Source organism: Nipponia nippon, unplaced genomic scaffold (assembly GCF_047370975.1).
Source record: "Nipponia nippon isolate SJK-2023a ecotype South Korea unplaced genomic scaffold, ASM4737097v1 scaffold_2, whole genome shotgun sequence".
NCBI classification, from domain to species: Eukaryota; Metazoa; Chordata; class Aves; order Pelecaniformes; family Threskiornithidae; genus Nipponia; species Nipponia nippon.
Genome location: NW_028262336.1, coordinates 108,199,015 through 108,223,473, shown reverse-complemented (window position 1 = coordinate 108,223,473; position 24,459 = coordinate 108,199,015). Strand labels below are relative to the sequence as shown.

The 24,459-nt window shown below is 41.2% G+C and overlaps 1 protein-coding gene across 5 annotated transcripts in view; it reads left to right on the top strand.

The window, feature by feature from the left end:
- The window catches only part of MTUS2 (microtubule associated scaffold protein 2), a 347,620-nt gene that overhangs the window by 123,130 nt on the left and 200,031 nt on the right, over positions 1 to 24,459 (top strand). For all 5 annotated transcript variants that reach the window (XM_087758305.1, XM_087758306.1, XM_087758307.1 and 2 more), the window contains one exon: positions 21,829 to 24,422. In XM_087758305.1, the coding sequence (XP_087614431.1) occupies positions 22,131 to 24,422 (2,292 nt within the window). In that variant the 5' untranslated portion in view covers positions 21,829 to 22,130. The remainder of the gene's footprint in view (positions 1 to 21,828; positions 24,423 to 24,459) is intronic.

Genomic DNA, 24,459 nt, shown 5'->3' with positions numbered 1-24,459 from the left:
CTTTGGTGACCCAAATTTAAAGACCTTTTCTCAGGTACCATTATCATAGTATATATTCTTAGATTAACCCCTTATCTTCCCCTAAAGAGAGATATCAGTCTGTTTCAGCTTTTGTTTGACTAGACTAAACAAGCCACATGCTTCTTTTCTCCTCTTCCACAGCAGATGTTCATATCCCTCGGTTACCTTAGGTGCCATTACCTGTGTATCATATTAAATGTGGCTTGCCATAAGGGTTGTTTGATAGCTCACCAATACTTCATACAGAGACACTTGTATTTGTGAATCTGTGTTGGAAATGCCTCCATAAGATTGCATGTGCCTTCATTTTGGCTGCATCACATGAGAAACTCACAGTCACTCGATGATCAGTTAGTTCAAAAAGATGCATTTCCAGCTGATGAGCACTCAGATTTTAGCTGTTACTTCTGTTATTAATCCATAACAGCAAGACAGAAATGTTATGGGATTACTGACTGCCACAGAAAGCAAGTGCTGGAACAAGGACAGACCTGGACATGGCCTGATCCCACCAGAGCCAGATGTGACATCAGACTTTTCTTGCAAAACTTTCTGGTTTTAAGCAAGATAACACTGATACCATGAAAGTCATGGGAATAGATTATTTTTATTATTGTCCTTGTCTCCAAGATAACATCCCTGATTTGTGTAACGCACAGAATAAGGTGAAGTCACATTCAAAACAGTTACTTTGCTTATCAGAAGGAAGCAGTATTATTTCTGTAGGGCACAACCATGGCTAATCACTTCGCTTGCATTTGTGTTTCTCAAAAAATATCTCCCAGTATATGATAAGGATAATGGCTGCATGCCACAATTTCTCACCCAGCGATCCCTTTTCCAGGGACATGAAAAAGGCTGATGACAGGAGAGCTTTGGACCCTTTGCTCGGAAGGTGTCTGTGGGAGGTGTGTGTGCTGCTGATGATTATCGAGTAATTACAACAGGAAGGCAGAAGCCAGCCCGAATGCTCACATGCTGTATTCAGATAGGAAAGCTCTTAGCATAATCTTCCGCTGATCAAACAGGGCTTGGGCTAAGCCAGGACTTGGCTGACCGTAATATTCCTCCTGCCAGAGAGGTCAGGGCTAGGCCAGGCTGGCTGGGAGCTGGTGGAGCAAACCACCAAGGCTGTTTGTTTATGTGGCAGGGCAGGCAGAGGCTCCTTAGCCCACCAGAGGAACAACCTGAGCTGAGCAGCTCTCTCCTTAGGTTTCCAGGTAGGTGCAAGGGGCACAGTCCGGGCCTCATTGCAAGGGAGATTAATTAAAGCAAGAGAAATCTGCGAGTGAGCAAAGAAAAGGAGGAATTCCTCAGTATCTAGGTCAGAGGAGAAAGGGATATGGTCACCCCAGAGTGTCCTTTCTAGCAAAATAGTAGGAAACGCGATGTAATGGGGAGTTATTTAGCCTAACTGCATACTTACTTCTTCACTCTTGATTGCATACCTTGTGCTTTTCTCTCATTTTTTTTCAACTTTCCCCAAATCTGAAAGATTTCCTGGGACTGACAGTTTTGTCTGAGAAAGGCCAGAGCTGTTATTTGCAAGCGAGTGCAATTTCCTTCTCTTCTATGGTTATACTTCCCTGCTGCCTTCCTGTTTTTCAGCCTATTCCAGTTTCTTTTACTACTGATTTTATTTTCCCTTTCATTGCAAATAACTGATTTCTCAACACCTTTTCTCTTTTATTTTTTATAGTCCTGTTATCCATTAAGACTGATTAACTGTTTCCTGCCTTCCTGCTTTCCCTTAGCTTTCCTTCTGCTGTCTGTGCAAACATTCTTCAGCACTCTGATATTGTCCTCATGTCCGTTGTGGGATGAGGCTAACTAATACAGTCTTTGCACTTTCTTTGTAGGTCATGGTGTGGCTTCATGCCAGCTGACTCAGACCCTTTTGTCCTGAAATGTCAAATAAATCAGTGGGTCAAAAATATTGACTGTATTAAGTGAAAAATGTAAAAAAAAAAAAAATCTTTAGAATTTTTTAATCTATTCTTGAAAATACTTTTTCAGAATTAGTTTTTTTAAAAATATACTTATTTGTCATTGCTTCCTTCTTCTCTTCTCTACTTAGGAAAAAAAAAAGATAGAAACTTTCCTACAAAAAATGTATAGAATTTTAATGGGGTGACAGGATTATTTTGACAAAAAAATTAACCTGCTTTAGTAACCCCACAGGGATGAAAACCTGTTCTCTTAAAGGCAGCAGATGTTTTGCTGTGCACATTTCTTGCCAGGAACTTATGCAAGGCTCGGGTGCAGCTGGAGGATGAAAGCCTGGGCTGCGTAGTGCTCTAGGCAGTTGGGTGGAAAAAGGCATTTTGATCCATAAGGTAATGGGGTGCTTCAGGCACTGCGACCCCTCCCCACAGGGTTTGACTCCAGCTTTGGTACCATGTGAGAGATGGGGCAGAAGACACAGAACTGCACTCTGGGGGATTGCACTGACAATATATGTTTTTTAAAATCTGAAGCCATGAATACCACGTGAATGTATTTACTGGAGTATTTCTTACATAAACTGTTTTCCAGAGTGAAGAGACTGCAAGACAGAGAAAAAACATTTTGGATTGCAGGAGGAGCAGGCTCTGAAGAAGACAATAGTCATTTTTATTCAGTGGCTGATTCCTGCCTTTTGGGCTTATTTCATTGGGATTGGGAGCAAAGGAGCACAGTGAGGTTTTCCACAGGATTCCATAAAGTTACAATTTTATTAGCTACATTTTCTAATATATCCCCTGGCCACGTCTATGCAGGTAAACTAAATAGGGGGCCTTCTGAGCACTCAAACTTGATCTCCACCTGGTTAAACCATTAGAGTGGCAGCTGGCTTATCTTTGGCCCATGATCATTGACACTCTTGCAAACATTTCCTTAGAGTGTCTACAAGATTTGAACATTGAAGGATGCAGTTGCAAGTATCCCCCCTCTTTTAGTGGATAAAAATGTTTGGAAGGATACAGATGGGCTGTTCCAGGCTAGCTGGCCCCAGTGCCCAGGAGCATTGCTAGACATGTTTATTTTGTTAATCTAGGCATGGGCTGGAAGTGCTACCATACCACTTTCTTCTATTTTTTTTAAAGGTTTAATATTCTTTTTGATTAGAAGTATGTAATTTCACCAAGAGAGCTGTGCTATGAGAACAAAAATTACTGTATTTTATGAAAAGTTAGGTGTCAAGGGGCATTTTTGTTGTTAGGAAAAATTCTTGCCAATGTGACTTATGAAACAATAGAGCTAAAACAAATGGGTGAAAAATGTTTGCACAAATAGCAATAATTGCAACTGAAAGGTATAATTGTTGGCTCTTTATCTGACATGATGAATTTGAAATACCATTCATTATAAAAAAATTAAATGCGACATTCTGTATAAACAAAGTAACACAGTTCACATAGGATGATTTTCACAGATAATTTCTTTTTATATGCAAAACCTGATCCACAGATACCATTTTTTGGTGATAAGACCTATTGTACAGAAGAACTCACGTATGCTTCCCATAGGAGTACAGCGTAGTCATGCAGCTAAAGAAAGGTAGTTTATGTTTAACAAGTAATCTGGTTAATAAATTGTAGGCATTCTCTGAAGAGACTTCGCTTTGTATGAATTCATCTGTCGCTTGAAATTATTTCAGTGCTTGATTTGGATCCATTTTTGTCTACAGTAGTCCTTACTGGATTACTCATTAAATTCTCTTCAGTACACAGGGTTTGAACAAGGCAGATTTGAACTTCATGTGATCCCTGTCTTACTTATCCAGGGTTTCTAGCTGCTGTGTTTAAGTCAAGACTGCTCACATGTGTCTTCTTCCACCATCCTCACTGCAATATTTAAAGTCAGAGCACGATAAAATTAGATAATTCCAAGTGATCTCTGAGCACTGAGATGTCTAGTTATTCCCAAGTAGCAGTACACAAGTACAGGAGTATAATAGCTTAGTATTTAACATCCCTTGATGTGATTATGATATAGGACTTCTGCTAATAGACTTCATTGATCTGGTGGTATTTTTTCTCTAACGTGCAATTTAACAAATGTTTTCTGGATTTATTTGTGTTTGATGGGGGATGGGGAGGGAGGAATGCAGGTTTGCTTTAACTTGTGGGTTTTTTGCATTCTCTAAACAATCAGGGATGAAACGCTGGTGGAGATGGGACACAAGTAACAGAGACAAGAGATACAAACAATCTTATTTTGTAATTACTTGGCTGGTGTGTCTTTGCTTAGATGCTCAGCTTCCAAATCGTGACCAGATTTTGGACTGGGAAGAAATTAGCAAAGTCAGATCAGCAAAGACCAGAGAATGCATCATTTTTTTGCTGCATTATGGAGCACTGTTGCCTGCCAGGGGCATTGCCTGCGCAGGCAGCACAGCATGGACCTCAGGCATTCTTATACCCTAATCTCGCATGTCTCTGCCTGGTTTCTCAGGGACTGAAATGCTTTAATTTATCCGCATTCTTGGCGTCAACACATAATGCCTTCGTATAGATGTGATTCGGCTGTATGGTCAAATACTATGGACTCTGTGATCTAATATTCCCTTTATCCTTAAAATCAATTCACAGAATCCAAATCAAGTATGCCCTAACACACGTATCCTGTCAATTCAGAAATCTGTACCTTCTGGTTTGTCATTTTTTTTGCAAGCTGATTTAAACTGAGCCTTGTGTTTCAATAGAAAAAGTTCTTGCTAAATCATATAGCCATAAAGAATATCCTAAAAATATAAGTATGTACAGTAAATCCATAGTGCAGAAAACTTTCATTGCATTTCAATGGCTGCCGGTGCAGTTGTGTAGTCTTTGCTTTCATGTCTGTGATAGGGGCATGGGCTTCATACCATGTAGCAGAGATTAGATCAGAGACACTATCTAATTCCTTATGCACTCACACCACTAGATTTTTGCCCACTCCTGCAAAAACTGAAACTAGTAATACTGGATAGTATTTCTCAGTTAATAAAGAGGATAGATGCTGAAGGGACTTCGTTACCTCTGGATGATGCTTTGCACTTTCCCTGAGGATAAGATAAAAGAATTTTCTGCTTGCTTGTGCTTTGAGCAGAACATTAGATGTCAAGACTATGGGAGAGGAAGGAGAGAAGATGAAAGTTGAAACATGATTAGGTATACATGTGTTACAGAGGATTTAAGATCTGTAGAACTGTCCCCACAGCTTGTAACATCCTGCTTTTGCATTATGGCAATGCCCACTGCCGTTGTCCAGTGAACGGCCTATCTCTGTTTGTCTTTTAAAAAACCCTTCTGTAAATGGTTTGTATTCATTCATTAAAAAAAAAACAACTCTAGGCTGAAATGTACCATGTAGTGTGTCATTCCTGAAAATGTATTTTAGCCATTTAAACTTAACATTTTGTGCAAACAAGGGAAGAAAACCTTTCACATGGCTATTCCCTACTTCTGAAATTACCAGGTGTATAGCAATTCACATGCTAGAATTCCTACATACACAGTCCCTTTTTAAAATGCAGCCCATAGTTAGTGTAAGATGCAGCTTTTGAGTGCAAAGAAAGCAAAGGGGGGAAAAGGTATTTCAAAACATGGCTAATGATTGTGTGCAGTGACTTCTGCCAGCAGGCTTTCCAAGATTTTTCACTAGGAAGATGTCAGCTGCATATATGTTGCTTGCATTGAGTGAATTATGGGGGAATAGCTCCACAACAGCTGTTATAGCATGTCTTATCAACTGTATATATATTTGTGTAATAGACAACAGATTCCACCTTCAGTACAGATTTAATGTCTCTGTAGATCAGATAACGCTACAAAAAGTTTGCCAAATGATACTGGCGTATAGTTTTTGGCAACAGCCTTCCTTCCTTGGAAGAATAAAAAAATTAATACACTGAACACAGAGAAGCTATTTATAAATAGGTTGTCTTTATGTTTTTTTCAAGCCCAGCAATAATACATTAGCTGATTGAGTCCTTGTGAGATAGTTTAGTATAATTCCACAATGGTATTTAGACAGTTTGCCAAATAAAAGAAGAAAAACCGCAGTTATTAAAAATGCAGTCTTGCAGTTTTTGCATTGTATTTACTGCCATTATTGCCAGTTAACCAGTGGAAACTTTCTTGAAAGAGAGCTAGTTTTCAGAAGGGTGGAATACCCACGAGGCACCCTGCTTCTTTAGAATGTTACTCCTGGCAAGGGGATATTTTCTTTCTTCCATTGTGCCTTTGGATATTTATATTCTTTTATTGCCTCATATAAGTTACTGTAAGTAAACAATGAGACTAAATGAACAAGCCACTAATTTTTCAGTATCTAATCCGTTCTGTAGCATGAGGGCAATAGTTTCCTCATGTTTATTTTTCAGTGCTCTCTTTTAATCAGTTTTTAATGATTAAAGCAATAGGCTTGGTCCTGCACCTTTTGAGGCAGTAAAAATGCCCCTAGTAATGCTCATGGTGCAGAACTGAGTCACAGCAGGAGTAATGTTCATTTAACTTTAATTTTCCTTTTCTCATTTTCCTTCTGTTACCACTAATAATGTTACTTCAGGAGTATTGTATGGTAGACAGACCAATTTAACTGCTATTTGGTTTTCAGATTCAATCCTCTAAGCAATTACATAAAAGTTATTAAAGTGGTTATCTGACATAATGCATATTAGTCTGGTAGAGACAAACCAGGTGTGACTTAACAGTCTTTATAGCTCCTTTTGTGTGAGCATTCCAACAGAAACCCTAGCACTCTGTCATCACACGTACTATCTTTGCTTTGGCAAGAGAGAGAACAGCTCTCAGAGATCCCATCCTCGGAAACATCCCCCCAAAAAAGTCTGTAAACAGTTGGATTTATATCCCCAAATCATCACATTGACTCATCCATTTGTTAAGTATATAAATGTATTCTGTAATATTGAACAAGGATACCTCACTTCACTTCAAGACTGACAACATTATGGTCTCTTTAGAGATCACGGTAAGAACGTGCCAGTATCCTAAAACATTTGGTGTCAAGACATCCTGACTTCACCAGTGGGAGCTTCTGACACTAAATCATCCTTATTATTTCATCTCCATACACTCCAAGTGAATGTACGAAAGCATTACAAAGCTTACTGATTCATTGCCCCATCACTTTTTCTATGTCCAAAGTCCTACAAATGTTTCTTGTACAAACTAACAAAGCTCTTCACTAGCCAGACATTTCCAGACATTAATTATTTTGATTTGAAAGCTCTCGTACGGGCAGCATAGAAGTGTGAACAGTCGTCTTTCCTCATGCGGTACAGAAGTGAGAGTTATTGCACTCATAGTGCAAACACTTTGACATGTGCATAATTTTACTGTTCTGAGTCATCCCCTTGACAACTGTAAGATGACTTAAGATAATAAAGTTCAGCATGTATGGAAGCATTTGCTGGACAGGAGCTTATAGTTCCCATAGTCATTATTTGTCCGTGTTGCATATATTAGTTTCTTTTATTGTGTTTTCCTGAAGTTTCACAGAGGAGTTAGAAAATAAGACTGGGAGGGAGGTCACCTTATCCATTCCTCTTCTTCAAGGCAAGATAATCTAGAATCGCATCATTTCTAAGAGGAAGTTGTCTAAAATATTCTTAAAAACATCCTAGGGTAGTTCCATGTCTCCTTATGAAATCTAAGTACAATGTTTGATTAACTACCTTACTGGTATGCAGTCGTTAATTATGAGACACTGCTATCCTATTAAGCATTTATCTTGCTTTGTTCTTGATGTCCTCCAATTTCTTACTGAGCTTCCAAACATTGGCATGCTCACAGCTGTACATGAGATGATGAGATATCTCCAGTTTCAAGCAAAAGTAATCTTTAGTTTTCCTATTAGTGTAACGTTTCTATGTCCAAGAGTTGTATTACAATCTGCCTAACACTCAAAACAACTTCTATGCATATTAAAAGTACTCAAAATGTATTTAAAAATACAGTTAATACAACATAGCAGATAGTCCATATCCATTCCTTCTGTAGTTCTCTGAGAGCACATAGGTAAATTGATGTCCACTGTTTTCCAGTGCCATCTCTTTTTGTGACTGTTTCCAAACATCTACAGTATCTTTCCAATTAAGGACACGATGAGTGAATATTATTGACAACTTGGCTACTGGTGCACTGTAGATCATGAGGCTGAAGGAAGCCAACTGACAGTAGACTTCTTATTTATAGAACTTTTTTTTCCTAGTTGCTGAAGTAATTAAGAAAAAAAAAAAAGGATTGCAACTTTGGATCATCGAGACTACTTTGTCTTCAGAAAATAAAAGGCGCAGTCCTACAGACCTCTTGAAAGTAGACTTTATATTGGCATTATTGGGAAGTTCTTTGTATTGAGGATCAGTCCTGTAGCTTTAACAGTACTGAAAGAAGTGAAGGGGAAAAGGGCAGATGGGTTAGCTGCCTGCTGCAAGTTAGACCAAAGCTTGGCCATCTCCAACTATGCATTCTTGCAATATTGGTCATTGTTCTGCTATCTGCTGTATCATTACCTATTTATTCAGATTAAGAAATACATTTTGCAATTGGTAGAGATGGTCATAGTATTATTTTTCTCCTTCTTACAGATTGAAATGTTCTGCTTTATTTTCTTCAGTACTTTTTGAGTTTCTGCTTATTTTCCTCCCAGAAAAGACTCCCCATTCAATAACATATATAGTTTCCCTTATAACATGGAATTTGTGATTCTAATAGAATTAGAATCTAGGGTTTAATTAAAGAAATATGCTGTTGAATCAGGTAGAATAAAATAAGTTTTTATGGAATTTTGCCTAAAACTTTTACTTGCTCTGCAAAGGTGAGGGTGAGCAATTGAGTCTGTTCTTCTCTGCATGTCACTGGGAGAATGATTAATTTAACATATAGAAGGAAATGGGCACCATAATTTTCTCTCAGGAATAATATACTGACAAAGATGTCACAGATGTGAAATGAGGGGAATTTCTTGTCCTGCTTTTCTGACACTTTTTGATGAAGAAAGATCTCAGTGTAGTATTCAAATACCAGGTTCAGCAGGGCTGATACTTAAGAGTAAGGAGCCATTTTTACCTTCAGGTTTTTTTCCCACAGGTGTCAGCAGAATCCTGGGACTGCTAGCCATTGTTAAGTGCTTTTACGATAAATACTTAGTTTAGTATATAGATATATGAGATGAGTGTTTTGAGTGATCTTCTGAGTTTTGGGAAATGCACTCACTAACAGTGTGGCACTAATTTACCTGCAGTAATTAGATTTCTATAGGGTTTCCACTCCTTTTGTGTCCTTTCTTTATGTCATCTAACCATGGCCACACTATTAAATGCCTTGGCCAGGACAGAGAGAGACAGCCTAAAACTCAATAGAGTTAAATACTGTGGCATGAAGGAGGATTGTATCCTTCTCTTTGCTGAGGGCATGTGCCTGCCAGTTTTACCTGAGCTACCATAACTCACTGGTAAATGTTAGGTACCAAGTCCACATCCTTGGTGGCTTCAGCATTACCACTGCTCCTAACCCAAGAGCAGGGCTCTTAACTGGAAAGTAGCTTTGCATTATGGGTGGTCCTTTCTCCATTCTTGGAGTGCTGAGCAAATGATGACTGCTGCAGTTTCTGGGTACTATTTTGGGCAAAATGCACTGTGTTGGAGATACAAATAGTCATTTCAGGCCTTCAAGCCTGCACTGTCTCTTGTTCAGTGGTGTTTCAAGCAGTGTGTCATGAAATTGTCCTTGGTTCCTCTTCCTGTGAAGCTATTGCTATTAGAATCATGGAATAATTTGGTGAGAAAGGCCTTCTGGAGGATACCTAGTCCAAGCCCTGCTCACAGCTGGACCAACTTCCCTGTTAGGTCAGGTTGCTCAGGGCCTTTTTGAGTCATATTTTGAAAATCTCGAAGGATGGAGATCGTATAACCCCTCTGAGTGACCTGTACTAGTGCTACACGCCGTCATGATTTTTTTTCCCATGTTCAGTTAAAATGTTCCTTATTGCAACTTCTTTTTGCTTCTTTTCCTTTAGCTGGGCACCTAAGAGATGAGTCTGGCTCCATCTTCTCTATTATTCCCCTTTTTAGGTAGTTGAGGACAGCTATTAGGTGTCCGCCCCTCCATGTTCCTCTCTGCCAGGCTGAACCAAGCCAGATCCCTCAGCCTCTCTTTGCACATCATGTGCTCCAGATCTGTAACCATCCTGGTGACCCTCCTCTGGATCCTCTCCAGTATCAGCATACTGAAGCCCCACGCCTGAACACAGTGCTCCAGATGCCTTGTGCATGCCATGCAGAGGGAAGGATCGCTTTCTTGACCTGCTGCTCTCTTGCTAATGCAGCCCAGTCCATGGTTAGCCTTCACTGCTGCAAGGACACACTGCTGACTCATGTTCAGCTTGTCCTTCACCAGCACTTGTCCTCCAACCAGCTCCACCAGCAAAGCTGGAAAGTCTTGAGCAGTCCCTTGGGAGGCTACATCCTTCTCTCTTCAGTTTGCAGACACAGTCAAACTGGAGAAAGAAGGAAGGGAACTCGCAGATGCTTCCTTTGCAGTACCTTGTTCTTTGGAGCTAATTTCTGTGCTTTGCCTGAAAGCCTGACTGGTCTTCAGCACATGCTGCAAAGCCTGAACCTCTCCCCAGCTTCAGAAGGAGAGAAGACAATTGTACGGTTGGGGTAAGTAGATAGCGGGAGTACTCTAAGTTGAGGCACAATAGCTGAAAGAAACATCCCTTTCTCCTTGGGCTGAGGGGGTGAGTGCTTGCTGGTTTTCATTCTGTTCTTCTGTATCTGATACATAAAAAAGATGCCTGATGCACAACTGTGGGTGCTAATCAACAATATAAAAAAATAAATATGAGCTTAAAGCTCTTAAATCCTATCATTTTATTGTATATAAATTTGCTGTTGAAAAACACAGTAGGGAAAAAAATCCCCAAAGCTCACAATGAAAGTATTTCTTATTTTGTTTATACACGTAAGGAGTGCATGGTGATAGTGTGTGGTAAATAGAAAGGTGATAGAGTGCTAAAGCTGAATCAAATTTCTGCTAATTTATGAAAATGTGGATGCAGTCTTTTGACAAACAAGTTGCTGCAAATGTTTTTGAGCAATATATACACATTTTTCTAAGCAGAACAAATAAAATTGTTTACAGAGCAGTGGTCTCTGTGAAGTCCTTGTAGTACACTTTCGGGATCAGTAGCAGGCACGTAATGCATTAGTTGTGCTTGACCTTTCTTAATAATAAGATTTTGCGTTCTGCCTTCTGTGCTATTAAATGAGAGCTTCCTTGCCAGTTCACCCTCAGTGAGCCCCCAGCCACCACAGACGCGTGGTGCACGGCAGGCAGCGTGGCATTACCGCTTCTGCACTTCTAGCTTCTCGGTCAGTCAGAGTTGCTTGAGGGAAATAATTATATATGTTCCTTCTGCCTTCCTAACAGCTGGAATTACACCTGGAAACCTACTTCATGTATTTTACAGAGCCTGGTAGGAAAGTACGACTGAATAAAAACAGACCGAGCTTTATGCCCTTCAGTTGGTTGTTGTAACTGAGGTAACCGGGGTCCTCTAGTCCAGAGTCCAGTCTGGATTTTACCACAGTTTTCATCTTGCCACTGTTTTTTAAAACAAATTGACAGTGTTTTTTTTTTTCCTAAGGGGAACTTAGGTCTCAGGTCACAAGGAACAATATTTTGGAAATGTAGATCAAATTATGGAAGATGTTTTTTACTGGAGTTAAAGCAAATGACGAGAATTTCTGATAATGCTTTACATTTGCTTTGGATTTTACTGATGGTTTGCCTCTGTATATCTGCAGTAATGTTTCTGAAAGTTTGACTGCAGAAACGTTTTTGGAAGTTTGACAGTGTTACAGAACTGGGGGTGACTCAAACTGAAATGTGCAAACCTAGCAATCTAAAATTAGGGTCCTAAATTCATATTTAGGTATTCAGTTAAGAACTGATACATTTACCTGCCATTGAATTCAGCAGAATTCAGAAAATTATGTGGAAAGACAGTTTGCCCTTGGCTACACTTGAAGTTAAACTGAGTTCAGCATCAGTTGTAACTGCTTTATCAGCAGTGGGTAAATTTGCTGGAGTAGACAAAGCTTCTGAGTTTCTGGTTTTTGCTCAATAGGAAGCAAATTTATGAACTTTTTTCATGTTTGAGTGTTATAACTAAATATATTTTTCTCTGTCTCCCAGATGTTTTTTGGAAGGCAAGAAAGATTTCGCAGTCTTAGCAAAAAAAACAATGATCATTTTGGAAACATTTCCCAAACCCCTTTCTATGTCAAGATTCTGTGCTGTACAGAAATAAATTAGGCAGTGTTTTGGGGCCCAGCGCATCCACCGTCCAGCTGTTGCAGATTTCATGATAAACTGCAGTTCATGTTTTTGGATAGAGAGGGACATAATAAGTTGCTGTCTGGACTCTGCAGGGTGAAGGTGCTCAGAAAGGGTGGGCAGGATCCCTTTGCTGCTCCCTCCCTTCTGACAGAGAACAACAGGAGCTAAAGGTGCATGGCCTACCTTTGCTACTATCTCCTATTTACATTAGTGTGACTTTGTGCTTTGCTGTGCCCAAGGCTGCCAGAAATCAGTTTTTGCCTTGACTAGACTTGCCTCCAAGAAAACTTCTTTACTGCTTGCTTTCTTGCCATTTCATTTGCTCTGTGGTGCTTTCGGGTGATCAGTGATAAACTTCTCTCTTTTGGCCCTTTGATTCAAGATTTTCTCGTGCTGCCTGTGTTTTGCTCATGGTTGTGGCATTCTAGATCTACGTGGACTGGAGCTCTGGGCTGAGGTCTTGCCTTGCTTGATTTAGCAGCTCTTACTACTTAAACAGCCAGGGTGCCCTCATCTAATACCGTCTCCCTTCACAGTGGCTTTCCCTGAGGTTCTGCTGTTTTTTTTTTTTTTCTTTGAAGTCCTGAATTGAATAGCATTGTGCCTCAGACAAGTATGAGCTCTTCCTATACCTTTAACCAGGTGTACTTATCTGGAATTAAAATAAAACCAGACATTTGTTCAAGATAAGTTGTTGTGGTTATCAAATCAGCTTCCTGGTTGCCGTTGCTAAGACGATCAGAGACTTCTGCCTTCTGAGGGGGGATCCGATTAATAGGATTGCTTATGTCAGAGTATGTTGTCTTATCCAACAGTAAACATTTGAAAGCAAATGGAAATGTTAAAAAAGAAGTCTTGAAAAACTACTATTAAGGCTTATGCCTTCTGGAGACTTGATTGATGTTAATAATTAAAATAATTTGTCAGTTTTGATAATGAGAATCTTTAATCCCAAATCCTGTACTCCTTTGAAATAGCAGTAAGCAGGATCCTTTCCACATAATGTGCTTTGGGAATTCAGCCCTCACAGGTAATAAATTATTAGGATAGCTCTTTGGATTTGTGTTACAAAACGCAGTTTTGACCAAAAAAACCCCCCGTACACACACATTTACAAGTTTCTTATGAAACGGAAATAATTTATGTACATCATCTGGGAAGGATTTTGATCTGTTTGCATTGAAGACGTACTGATCCCCACAGTGTAACTGGAGGTAAATTAAGGAGCTGTACAAATATTTCTGCTCTTTGCATCACCATTGGCACTGCCATGGCAGGAGAAGTTGTGGGTCTGTTGTGGGAGACCAAGCAGCCACAGGTTGCTTTGGCCAACAGCAGTTGCATGTGGTCGTGGCTGTTTCTCATCCGCAACAGGGCCTGTGAGATAAAACGCTCCAGTGCTGAAAAGGGGTATTCAGCCAAAGGAAAACCAGTGTAATCCATTTGCTCTGCCTGCTGGGTTGATGTCCTCCAGTTGCCATACATAGGCAATTAAGGATATACATAAATGCTTCTAACATGGAGCATCTTTTCCATTTTTTCATTTTATTCAGAAAGGGAAGTTGCACTTGCAAGCCAGTTATACATCGTGATACTGCCAGGAGCTACAGCGATTTCCAGGGGTGGGGTTTCATGCCAGCACCTGATTTTTCAGTCCTCTTGCTTCAGGTCATGGAGAGAGATGCTGCCACCTCCCCTCCCCTGGGAAAATCAGGAGACAACCTTGCTTTAGCACCTTTACCTTTGTCTGTGCTTTTGGTAGTGATGCATGCGGCCGTGATTTCCAGCAAACAGGGAGTTGTGCTGCTTCCCAGCAGTCTCTCAGGGGTGTTGCATAAGGAAGTTATATTACTGCAGCCTTGACCCCAAAATCCCTGGGGAAAGAGAGCGAAGACTGCAAACATGCAGGACCTAGAGGATGAGACTGTACTCTGATTTGGGTGCTTTCTGGTTGGTTCTGTAGGTGGGCAGGGCCTGGGCTGAATCCTTCTCAGCAGTCCTCCTCTGGCTATGTCGCCGTCCTGTTCGTCACGGGCTTGGTTTTCAGGAGCTCAGGAGCTTGGTGAGCGGCCATGCGGGTATGTGGCTGTGCCTGGCACATTTAGTGTGTGCAGTATCCTTCATGCGGCATGGCAACCGGCGTAAAGGGGAAATACTGACCCAAGACAAAAAGTGAAAAAGAATTCTTCGTAGGCCTAGTGAAAGCAAGAACCAGTGTCCGCCACTGGGCTTGTTATCGCCCCATTATTTGGGAGAAGAAAATACTCATTTGTGTAGAGAAAATAACCTTTCTGTGTCATCTGACTTGCCATTTAAAAAACTTTTGAACACGTAAATCTGATCTTGAAATGTTATTTGGAACTGTAAAGTGAAAAAGTTTGATTTAGCAAATTTTGAAGGTAAATGTGGCAAATGTTTAAAATCTGTTTTGTTCAGAATCATTTGGATAAAATTAATTTGATAAAACAGCATAACTTCATTAATAATTTGGATGAACTAAAACCTGTTTTACTGGTGAATAAAAAATAAAATATAACTGAAAAACTTCGCTTTGGCATATGAAACCTCTCATTCCTTACCATTAGCTATTCTATGCCGAGTTTTTATATCTGCATTTAAATAGATATAAAATAGCTAATCATGTAAATAATGAAAAGATTAAAATTTATTGACTATAAAGGCATTAATACCATGAAAACACTGAAATTCTGGAAATTTCAGAATCACACTCTACAAAAGCCTCTAATATTTTCAGATAATTTCAGTTGTACAAGTGAGTAAGAGCTGCCTTCCTATCATTTCCCAGTGTGTAAAAATTTAATGCTTGCTCCACCGTTTCTCTTCTCTGCCTATGTCTTAATTGCTCATCAGGCAGAAAGTTGTCTATCTGAAGTAGTCTTCTTCATGATATCCAGCAACTTTTCCATAGGATCTGCCAACGATGAGATTATGATGTAATTTTCCCAAACAGCTGGGTCTGCTTTGTACACAAAGAAGCCGTCGGGGAGTGTATCCAAATCTTAGTTCTCAGCCTTCCAAATCACATTAACAAAATTATCTAATGCCTGGGTGAGCGCTTCTCCACCACTTTTAATTAATTCCAATTGTATGTTACCCATTCCAAGAGAGTTATTGGCTTTTTTTTTAATGTCCTAGTATTGGCTTTCAGCTTCCATCACTGTTGGATGAAGTTCTTCGTAATGATTTGGGCTTCTCAAGAAGGTATTCTCGCCTCCTCCCCTTCCAGCACTGTATTTTTTTTCATCTGTGGGGCTCAGTTCTTGGCAGTGTGCATCCCTGGTATTAGATGAGGTGGTATCTCTCCTTCCAGAGAAGTCCTCAGCTAGGCTGTGGCTGATTTACCAGTTCTCCCCAGTGGCATTCTTTGGGACAGCTGTGCATATCAGGAGGCTGCTGTTCATTCCAGTTTTCTGTAGTAACTGTAAAAACCGCATCTGTTTCCCACCTCATACAAATATATTCCTCATGTAATTTCATCCATCTTCCTCCATCACTGCATTGGTCAGACAATAGGAGCACCTTTCCTGTGGGCTGAGATTTCTTTCTTGGGGTCCATTTCTGCAGGAGTTTATCTGTTGGTGCTGTAATGCAAAGATGCTCGTCCTGTTTGGATCTGTGCTGCTTCTGCGGAGGGCAGCAGAGCTGTAGTTTTTGCTCAGCCCTTGTCCTGGATGCTGCAGGGGTTTGTGAACTTGGAGCTCAGGATCAGGATAGCCTTTGAGGGTAATGACTGGAGGCTTCTCATTTCATGCTTTCAATGGGGAGGTTCAGACTTGACATTAGGAAGCATTTCTTTACCGAGGGGGTGGTCAAACGCTGGAACAGGCTTCCTAGAGAGGTGGTCGATGCCCCAAGCCTGTCAGTGTTTAAAATGCATTTGGACAATGCCCTTAATAGTTTCCTTTAACTTTTGGTCAGCCAAAGTGCTCAGGCAGTTGGACTAGATGATGATTGTAGGTCCCTTCCAACTGAAATCCTATCCTATCCTATCCTGTCCTGTCCTGTCCTATCCTATCCTATCCTTATTCTGTCCTAACCGAGTTGTGATCAGGCAGTTGTGGCTGCTTTCTAGGAGGATAAACACCCCATGACTTCTTTCTGAGTCATGACAAAGTGGGCTGGTGTGCAGGTCCTCACACACAGCTGAAAGCCTGTGTGATGCTCCCTGGACAGCACAACCCACAACCCCACCAGGTCGAGAGCATTTACCTTGCAGGAACGTGTGGCCGATGGGGGTCTGCCAGTCTGTGGCTGACCATTTGCAGGCTACTGGCTCTGCCCCAGCCCTTTACAAACCCATTGGTTTTTTTACGGTAGTAGCAAGAGGCATCAGTTCAGCGGCAGATGGTTAATAAGGTATTCAGGTGCTTCTCACACACTTTGTAGTGAAAAAGCAATCAGCCCAAGCCACGCACAGTGTTAACAGTACAGTCAGATGTTTTAGCGTATCTTGCTGTAAATATTCTGGTTTTAGACTTTCAGTAGCGGGATGGGTAAGCAGCTGTGACAGCCTGCATTAGGAAATGTTTATACAGGAGCCAAACTTCTCAACAGATTTCAGGTTTTATTTCTTTATCTCCACTTCTATTTTTCCATGTGTTTTGATAATTCCTTTGCATATCTCATAATTATATTACTGCTCTATTTTTGTAGCAAATTGAAAACAAAACAGCCAATAAAATTGTAATGCTTTACCATTTTTCTTTTATTTGGTGCCTACTGAGGGTAACAATATTCCTATGATGCTTGTTTAATCAAAAAAGCTGCTGTTACTATTTAGAAGCAGGCTGCTGCTTTCCCTTTCCAGCCAGCTACGTTGTACAGACATGAGCTCTGCAGCCCATGCTCTGTGTTGTGGGGAAGAAATCATCCAGCTCAGCTTCACCTTCTCCCTGGTGTCTCCAGCGGCTGGGGTGGGACCTGCTGACTAAATGCAGCTTAGGGTGGAGCAGAGTGTAGGGGAGAAACTGCAATAGCAGATGGGAAGAAGCTCTTGTAGACTTCTTTCTGAGATCATCATTACATGGGCTCGGGCTTAGAATAGAGGCTCTTAAGAGATGGACATCTCAGAAGGAAACTGGTACTGATGAAGTTAAACAGAAGTATTTAATTATGTTTCTGGCTCCTTGAACTTTTCTCCTCCCTGTGGGATTCATAGCTAACCATAGTCTGGTGGATACCGTTTTATTCTACTGTCTAGCCTGTTCATGTCACTTTGTAAAGGTTTTTTCACAAATATAGTTATTACATCCTGCCAAGATGCTGTAACATGGAGAGCTATGACTTCATTTTCCACTCTCAGCAATTCAGAGGGGACATTTTTACACTATAGAGTATCAAGAAATGTTTACCCATACCAAGGTTTACATATACCAAGTCCAGTCTGTAAGACTTGCAGTCCTGTTTCTTGTCCAGGGTCCCCAGTGAAATGCTGCTAAGTGATGAGGTGTTGTCATTGCTGGGATGGAGTCTCCTCTTACTCCCTGCTCCTGCACTAAAGAGGGCATCTGAAGAGTTAGGAGGTTCACATCTCTGTCATCTCAGAGCATTCCTGCACAGCAGGGAGTTGCTTTAGATGTGTGTATGTCAGCCAACATCGGTCAAGAGAGGTGAGTAACAAAAAGCAGAGGAAGAGCCAGCAGAACCCAGGCACAGCTGAGTCTTTTCATCTCACTGACTCCAAAGAGCATAGTGAAGTTCAGCCTGGACAGTGCCACATAAAATAAACTATCCTGCAGAAAATCCAAGCCAAAGCTTCTTAAATAGAAGCTATTTATAGAAGAATGATCAAATCTTCTAAGATCCCAAATGTGACACAAAACCATACGTCTTGCTCTCAAATGTGCCTGTCACAGTATGTAAGTCTCTGTCACATTGACGGAACCAAAACCAAAAGCTTGTATTCTTTAACAAGGAAAAGTGGATTAATGAGGTATTAATTGACATAGATGCATGATTATGTTTTTATATTAATTTAGCGGGAGTCCTGTGCTGTCAGTATAGCAGAATAGAGTCTTGTATTATTTTCAAACATAGAATCATTATTCTGTGTATTCATTGTAATGGCAACTGTAAAACAGATTACAAAGTTAAACAGGCAATATTCTGCAGAAGAAGAAAACATTTTTGGCTAATTGTATGGATGCTAATTGTAAGGATGTAATGGGTTCTTCAAATCTGTGACATCCTTAATCTGAGACTGGATGTCACCAGAAGAGATGAACTTGGAAGGTCGAGTGCATAAGGTCCATCCTGAAAGGTGTTAGCATGAGATGAACCACCTTTCTGAGGTGCCCGTACCTGCTCACTGACTCTGGCAGAAGCACAGGAGCAATGTGAACGCTGCCTGAGGCTAATCTTTGCCTAGACAGGATTTTACTGTCCCTTCTCTTAAAAGCAATGTAATGTAGGTAATTACACATACATTTGAAGTCTGTGTCTCTGGCCAGCATTGGCTGCTTTAAGAGGTTAATCTCAACTGGCAGCATACTGAGGTTGTGCAGTGCCCTGTATTTAAGAGGGCACAGATCTTTGCTGACCCACATGTTGATCAGTTTGTACCAGCAACATTAAACCAAATTATTTGGTCTGTTCTCTGAGTCATACCAGCATGGCTTATCTCACACGCTGTGTGTGAAGATGCTTTGAATGAATACAGATACTTCCACGATGTTTTTTTCAAAACTCTCTTCATTTGCATTGCTACTAATCATACTGGGGGCAGTGTAAACAAGAGGAACCAATGACCTCTTAGCACCATGTTCAAAATCTTAAATGCCTTAATTAACTTTGATCTAAACCCATGTAAGAGACTTAGAGAAGAAAATAAATGGCAAATTAATGTATTGCTCTACTTGTACATTTGAAATGCATCAGCCTGATACGGTACTTAGGGTTTAATGTACATCATCATCATCACTTACCAATTTATTTATATATACTGCCATAGCACCTGGAGGTTCAGTGTCTCTGGGAGCACAGGGCAGGGAAGGAGCAACTGGTGGGATGGAGGAGCCGTGAATGAAGGAGTGAAGTTGAGCCTGCGAAAAAAAGGGGGTGGGGGAGGGAAGGTATTTTAGCTTTTTTGTCCTTGTTCCTCATCATCCAACTCTATTTTAACTGGCAATAAATTAAATTAATTTTCCCCAAGTGAAATCTGTTTTGCCTGTGATGGCACTCAGTAAGTGATCTTCCTGTCTTTATCTCGACCCATGAGCTTTTTCATCTTGTTTTCTCCTCCTGTCCTGTTGAGAAGGGAGAATGAGAGAGTGGCTAGGTGGGCATCTCATCACAATCTCTTAAAGTTTTGGGCCATTGGGTGACACTTCTGGTGAGAGAGTACAAGGTAGTGCAAGAAATACGAGGATGAGTTTTCTCCATCTTTTTCTCAGTTCCCCAAGGCTTTCCTCACTGCACTTTCTATTCAATTCATAGAATCATAGCATCGGCTTGGGTTGGAAGGGACCTTGAAAGATCATCTAGTTCAACCCCCCTGCCATGGGCAGAGACACCTTCCACTAGATCAGGTTGCTCAAAGCCCCGTCCAACCTGGCCCTGAACACTTCCAGGGATGGGGCATCCACAACTTCTCTGGGCAACCTGTTCCAGTTCCTCACCACCCTCATAATGAAGAATTTCTTCCTTATATCTGCTCTAAACCTACCTGCTTTTAGTTTAAAGCCATTACCCCTTGTCCTATCACTATAGGCCCTGGTAAAAACTCTTTGTCCATCTTTCTTGTAAGCCCTTTTTAAGTATTGAAAGGCTGTAATAGGGTCTCCCAGAGCCACCTTCTTCAGGCTGAACAACCCCAACTCACTCAGCCTCTATCCATAGGAGATGCGTTCAAATCCTCTGATCATTTTCGTGGCCCTCACTTTTGGTACCCCAGAGCATTGCCATTTGCCAACTGAGGGAGAAACATGAGCTGACTGAACTCAGCTCCCTCTGGAGCACATCAGTGCCCCTTCCCAGCTAACCAAACAGATAACAACAGACATGCTTTGCCCCGTGAAGGGCATTTAGAGTTCAGCTTTCAGGTTGAATATGTAAATTCTGGTATTTTCATTTTTGGGGGATAAAAAGGAACAACGAGAAATGAACCAAAACCCACCATAATGCATATATTTAATTTAATAAGTATTCAATTCTTTTTTCTTTGGGAATAAGGACAGAACACAGAAGTAGTTTAAAAGTCTTGCTTTACAATGCTTTGTAAATGAGATCTATAATAACACAATTCTGTGGTGTTGAAGTGAAATTCTTAATACTGTGTTCTGTTTCATGAATTAATTTAATTAGTTATTGTTTGCTGAAGAGCTGGAACTATGCCAGGAGCTTGAATCCAGACTCAACCAATGTGTGTGTGTGCCATATAAAGAAACTGGATTGAGCTCAGAGCCAGATGCTGTGAGCAGAGCTGAAGTGAACGCGAAGGCTGGGAGGACCTGCTCATAGCAGGTGTCAGAAACACGAGCCCAGACTTGCACCCAGATGCTGTAGACAGAGCAGTGGACTTAATCAGGACTTCTAATTAGTGCCCCTGTGAGCCCCTGATTAGAAATGCAGCACAGCTGGGAGCATTGCAGGTGCTTTCAATTCTACCTTCTGGGAACTGTGGAGCATGTTGCGATTTCCAGTGTCCATATTTCTTTATGATGAAGGGTATGAACATAACAGGGTACAAGAAATATCTCAGAGAGTGAATTTAGGCATGGCATAGACAGAAATTTGCCCTTCATCTTGTTGGAGATGGTAGAGGACAAAATCTGGTCTCCCAAAGCCACAAGTGGGAGGGAGCCAAAAGTAGCTGCACCATATTGGGACTGGTGTATAGTCCTGTATATTTGAACATACACGTATGCAGCTGTCTCAGAAAAACACAGTTTTTCTTTGCAGGCCTCCAGCTATAGTTTTTGCTTTCTTGGCATCTGTGGATCTGTGTAAGAAATGTCAAAGGGGATCGGGTGTCAGGACAAGTACAGCAGTGATTTGTACAAGGCAAGGAGAGGAACCCATAGACGTCCCCTAATGAAGCTGGAATTTTATTACTTATGGCTTGTCTATACAGTGGTGCTTTAAATTCATCAGTAGCCGGCCTTGGTGTAATAAAGACATTGTTATGGCAATATGAAAGTGCTTAGACCCTCAGTGTGGGGTCCCATCCTCACCTAGCTTATCATGCCTATTTCCAGGTGTAAATCTATGTGGCTTAAAAACAGTAGCAACCACTCTTCTAACCAGGATGGTTTTAACTGTGTAACTTCTCAAGTCAGAGATCCATACTGCACTAAGAATCTTTGCTGGGAGCAAAGCTGTGATTGAAACAGCATCTGAAGTGTTTGAAAGCACTCTATCCTTGGGATGTAGCTGGGAGTGCTGTTGATTTTAACTTCAGTTTAGTTAGCATGATTCCTGACATCAGTGTAACATTGTCTGTTTTTTTTTCTCATAGGTTGGCTGGATTAACTGGCTGTCATTCAGAGGGAACTTGTCAGATCTATTTTGCTTTCGTTGAACCTCTCAACTGCACATCATAACGATTTCCTAGGTCCAGAGGCTGCATGAAAGACAACTGAGCAGCACAAAAATGTGACTCTGACAAGATACTCCAAGCTTTCTGATGAGGAATCTTCCACTGATCAGTTTATAATTTAAATGTATAACTGAAGCATGCATAATAGTTAATCTGGTAGGGGGAAAAAAGCTTTCTTATTAATTAGGACTGCCAAAAACGCAGTCACCTGAAGCTTCAGAATGAGTGCTCCATTAATCCCAAACAAGTCATGTTATACCCAGCTTCAGGACAACCGCAGTGAAATAAAAAATAATAATGAAAGCGTAGTGAGCGTGGGGGATACCAATGCCAACCAAATTGTGACAAAAGTTAGAACCACTGAAGGGGATGTTAAGAAACGTGCTTTGACAGATGAGAGTGGGAATATACACTCTGGAGGATCAGAGAAAGTTACTCATCTGAATACAGAGCAGAATAAACTTCTGACCTTCAGAGACTCTCGGACCTGTCACACCGGTGTACAGGAAAGTAAGCTGCCCTCCACCACAAGCAGGGAAATGGGGAAAGATTGTAGGACCAGTGAAGCTAAGAATATATCAAGGCATATCAGGATTAGCCGAGGACAAAGTCTGTCCAATTTAAAAAGCAGTACAAATGATGCCAACCTGGAAGTTATTTCCAAAGGTGATGTTGACTTCACCCAGAACTTTTCTAAGGGTAAAATTCCCAGGACTGTGGAGATGGAGAGAATAAAAAGGCTTTCTTTGGGAAGACCGAGTAAATTTTCTCCTCAGTCTGAAACATTTGTAAAAGACTGTGTTGGCCGCGTGTCGTGTAAACGTCTGCTTTCTGCATCATTGGACTCCATCGACAGGTCACACCATTTGATAGGAAATACAGAGAAATCACAAAAAACGTCCACGGATCATTTTCTTGGGATGGTGTTTCATCCACTTGACAATACCTCAGAGGAAAATATTGTGTTTTATTCCAAACCATCTACCTCAGGGAACAAGAAAATAAGTAAACCAGAAAATGTACCAAATGTTAATGTTGAAAGCACACTGCATACTTCTCATTTTCACCATTCAGCTGTTAAGCCCAATGAGATTGCTAGTAAATCAGAAGCACAATTAGGTCAGGGTGATAAAAGTAGAAAACCAGAGCTTAAGACTGCACCATCTCTACAATCTAAAAATACATGTCAACAAAAGATTGAGAGAGTTATGCTGGTAGAGTTCCTGGGATGTCAAGAAGATGAAAATTCAGCAGTGCAGGAGCAGAAAGGCTCTGGGTCTGACACATCAAAATTTCAAGTATCCCATTTTCAAGACACCTGTAATAAAGTAGAGGATCCATTGTCAAGCCAGGTGGTAACCTATCCTGATGACAAATTACCGAGTGATAACGTCACCATCGGTGGGGAAGGGAGAGGAAGCAATGACAGTGTCAACGGGGCAACTAGCCAGGTTGGCGAGGAATATTTTACTGACGAAGAAGTGGAAACAGTATTCCCACTCACCTGCGATAGTAAATCCAGTGGCAAAGTGACACCTAGAAAAAATGAGAATTTACATGAAGTTGACGCAGGGTGCGCTGAAACAGTTGGTGAAGAGATATCTCTTATACATAACATTAATCTACCTGACAGCAAACCCTTGAAAGTTAATGAGAATAAACTGACGCTAGTCAAAGGAAACACCGAGGATGCTGCCGTGCCTGCTTCTGATCTCTCAGATCAGCACGGAGTGCGCAGTGCAGAGACGGTGTCAAACCAACAACCTGACAACCACGACAGTGATTTGGAAACCTCGAGCTTTTCAGTTCCAAGTAAAAAGACAGCTAATGCACAGAAACATCCTCCAGAGGAAGCACCAGAGAGCTGTAACATTTCGGCAAAGGCTGATGCCTTTTTATGTGTCCCAACTCCTGCGCGCCCAGTGGCAACGCTGGATGTTAACAGTCAGCCCACACTATCAAACAGTAATTTGAAGGACCTTTATGCACTTCATGTTGACAAACTGTCACCCTCCTCAGTCCTACCTCCCATTGACAGTACGCAGTTGTTAAACGTATCCCCTAAAGTGCCTATCAAGACTGCTTGCAGCAGTGCCATCCCAAAACCTATCCTGGTCCACTCCAAGGGCTCCCTGACAGATAAGACAGATGTGGACAGTGACTGCAGTGAAAAGCTGGAAGAAAGCATTGAGATGAAACCTGCCATACCCAGGCCCAAACCCGTGAGACCTAAAATCATCACATACATTAGGAGAAACCCTCGTTCGATAGACCAGCTCGACCCTTCATTTGCACCGGCAGGGCTGCCCTTCGGTAGCCCTGCATGTGGCATGCCCATCTCTACAGAGCAGAAGGCGTCCGACGGAGGGGAGGCGAAGCCCCCCAGCATCCTGTATGACAAATTTAAACCTGACCTCCAGAAGCCAAGACTCTTCAGTTCTGGTCTGGTGGTGTCAGGAATTAGGCCCCCGGGACATCATTTCGGTCCAATAGGCGAGAAGTTTCTGCAGGAGGTAAGGAGGCAGCTTTGACAGCCTCTTTTGTGTGCCA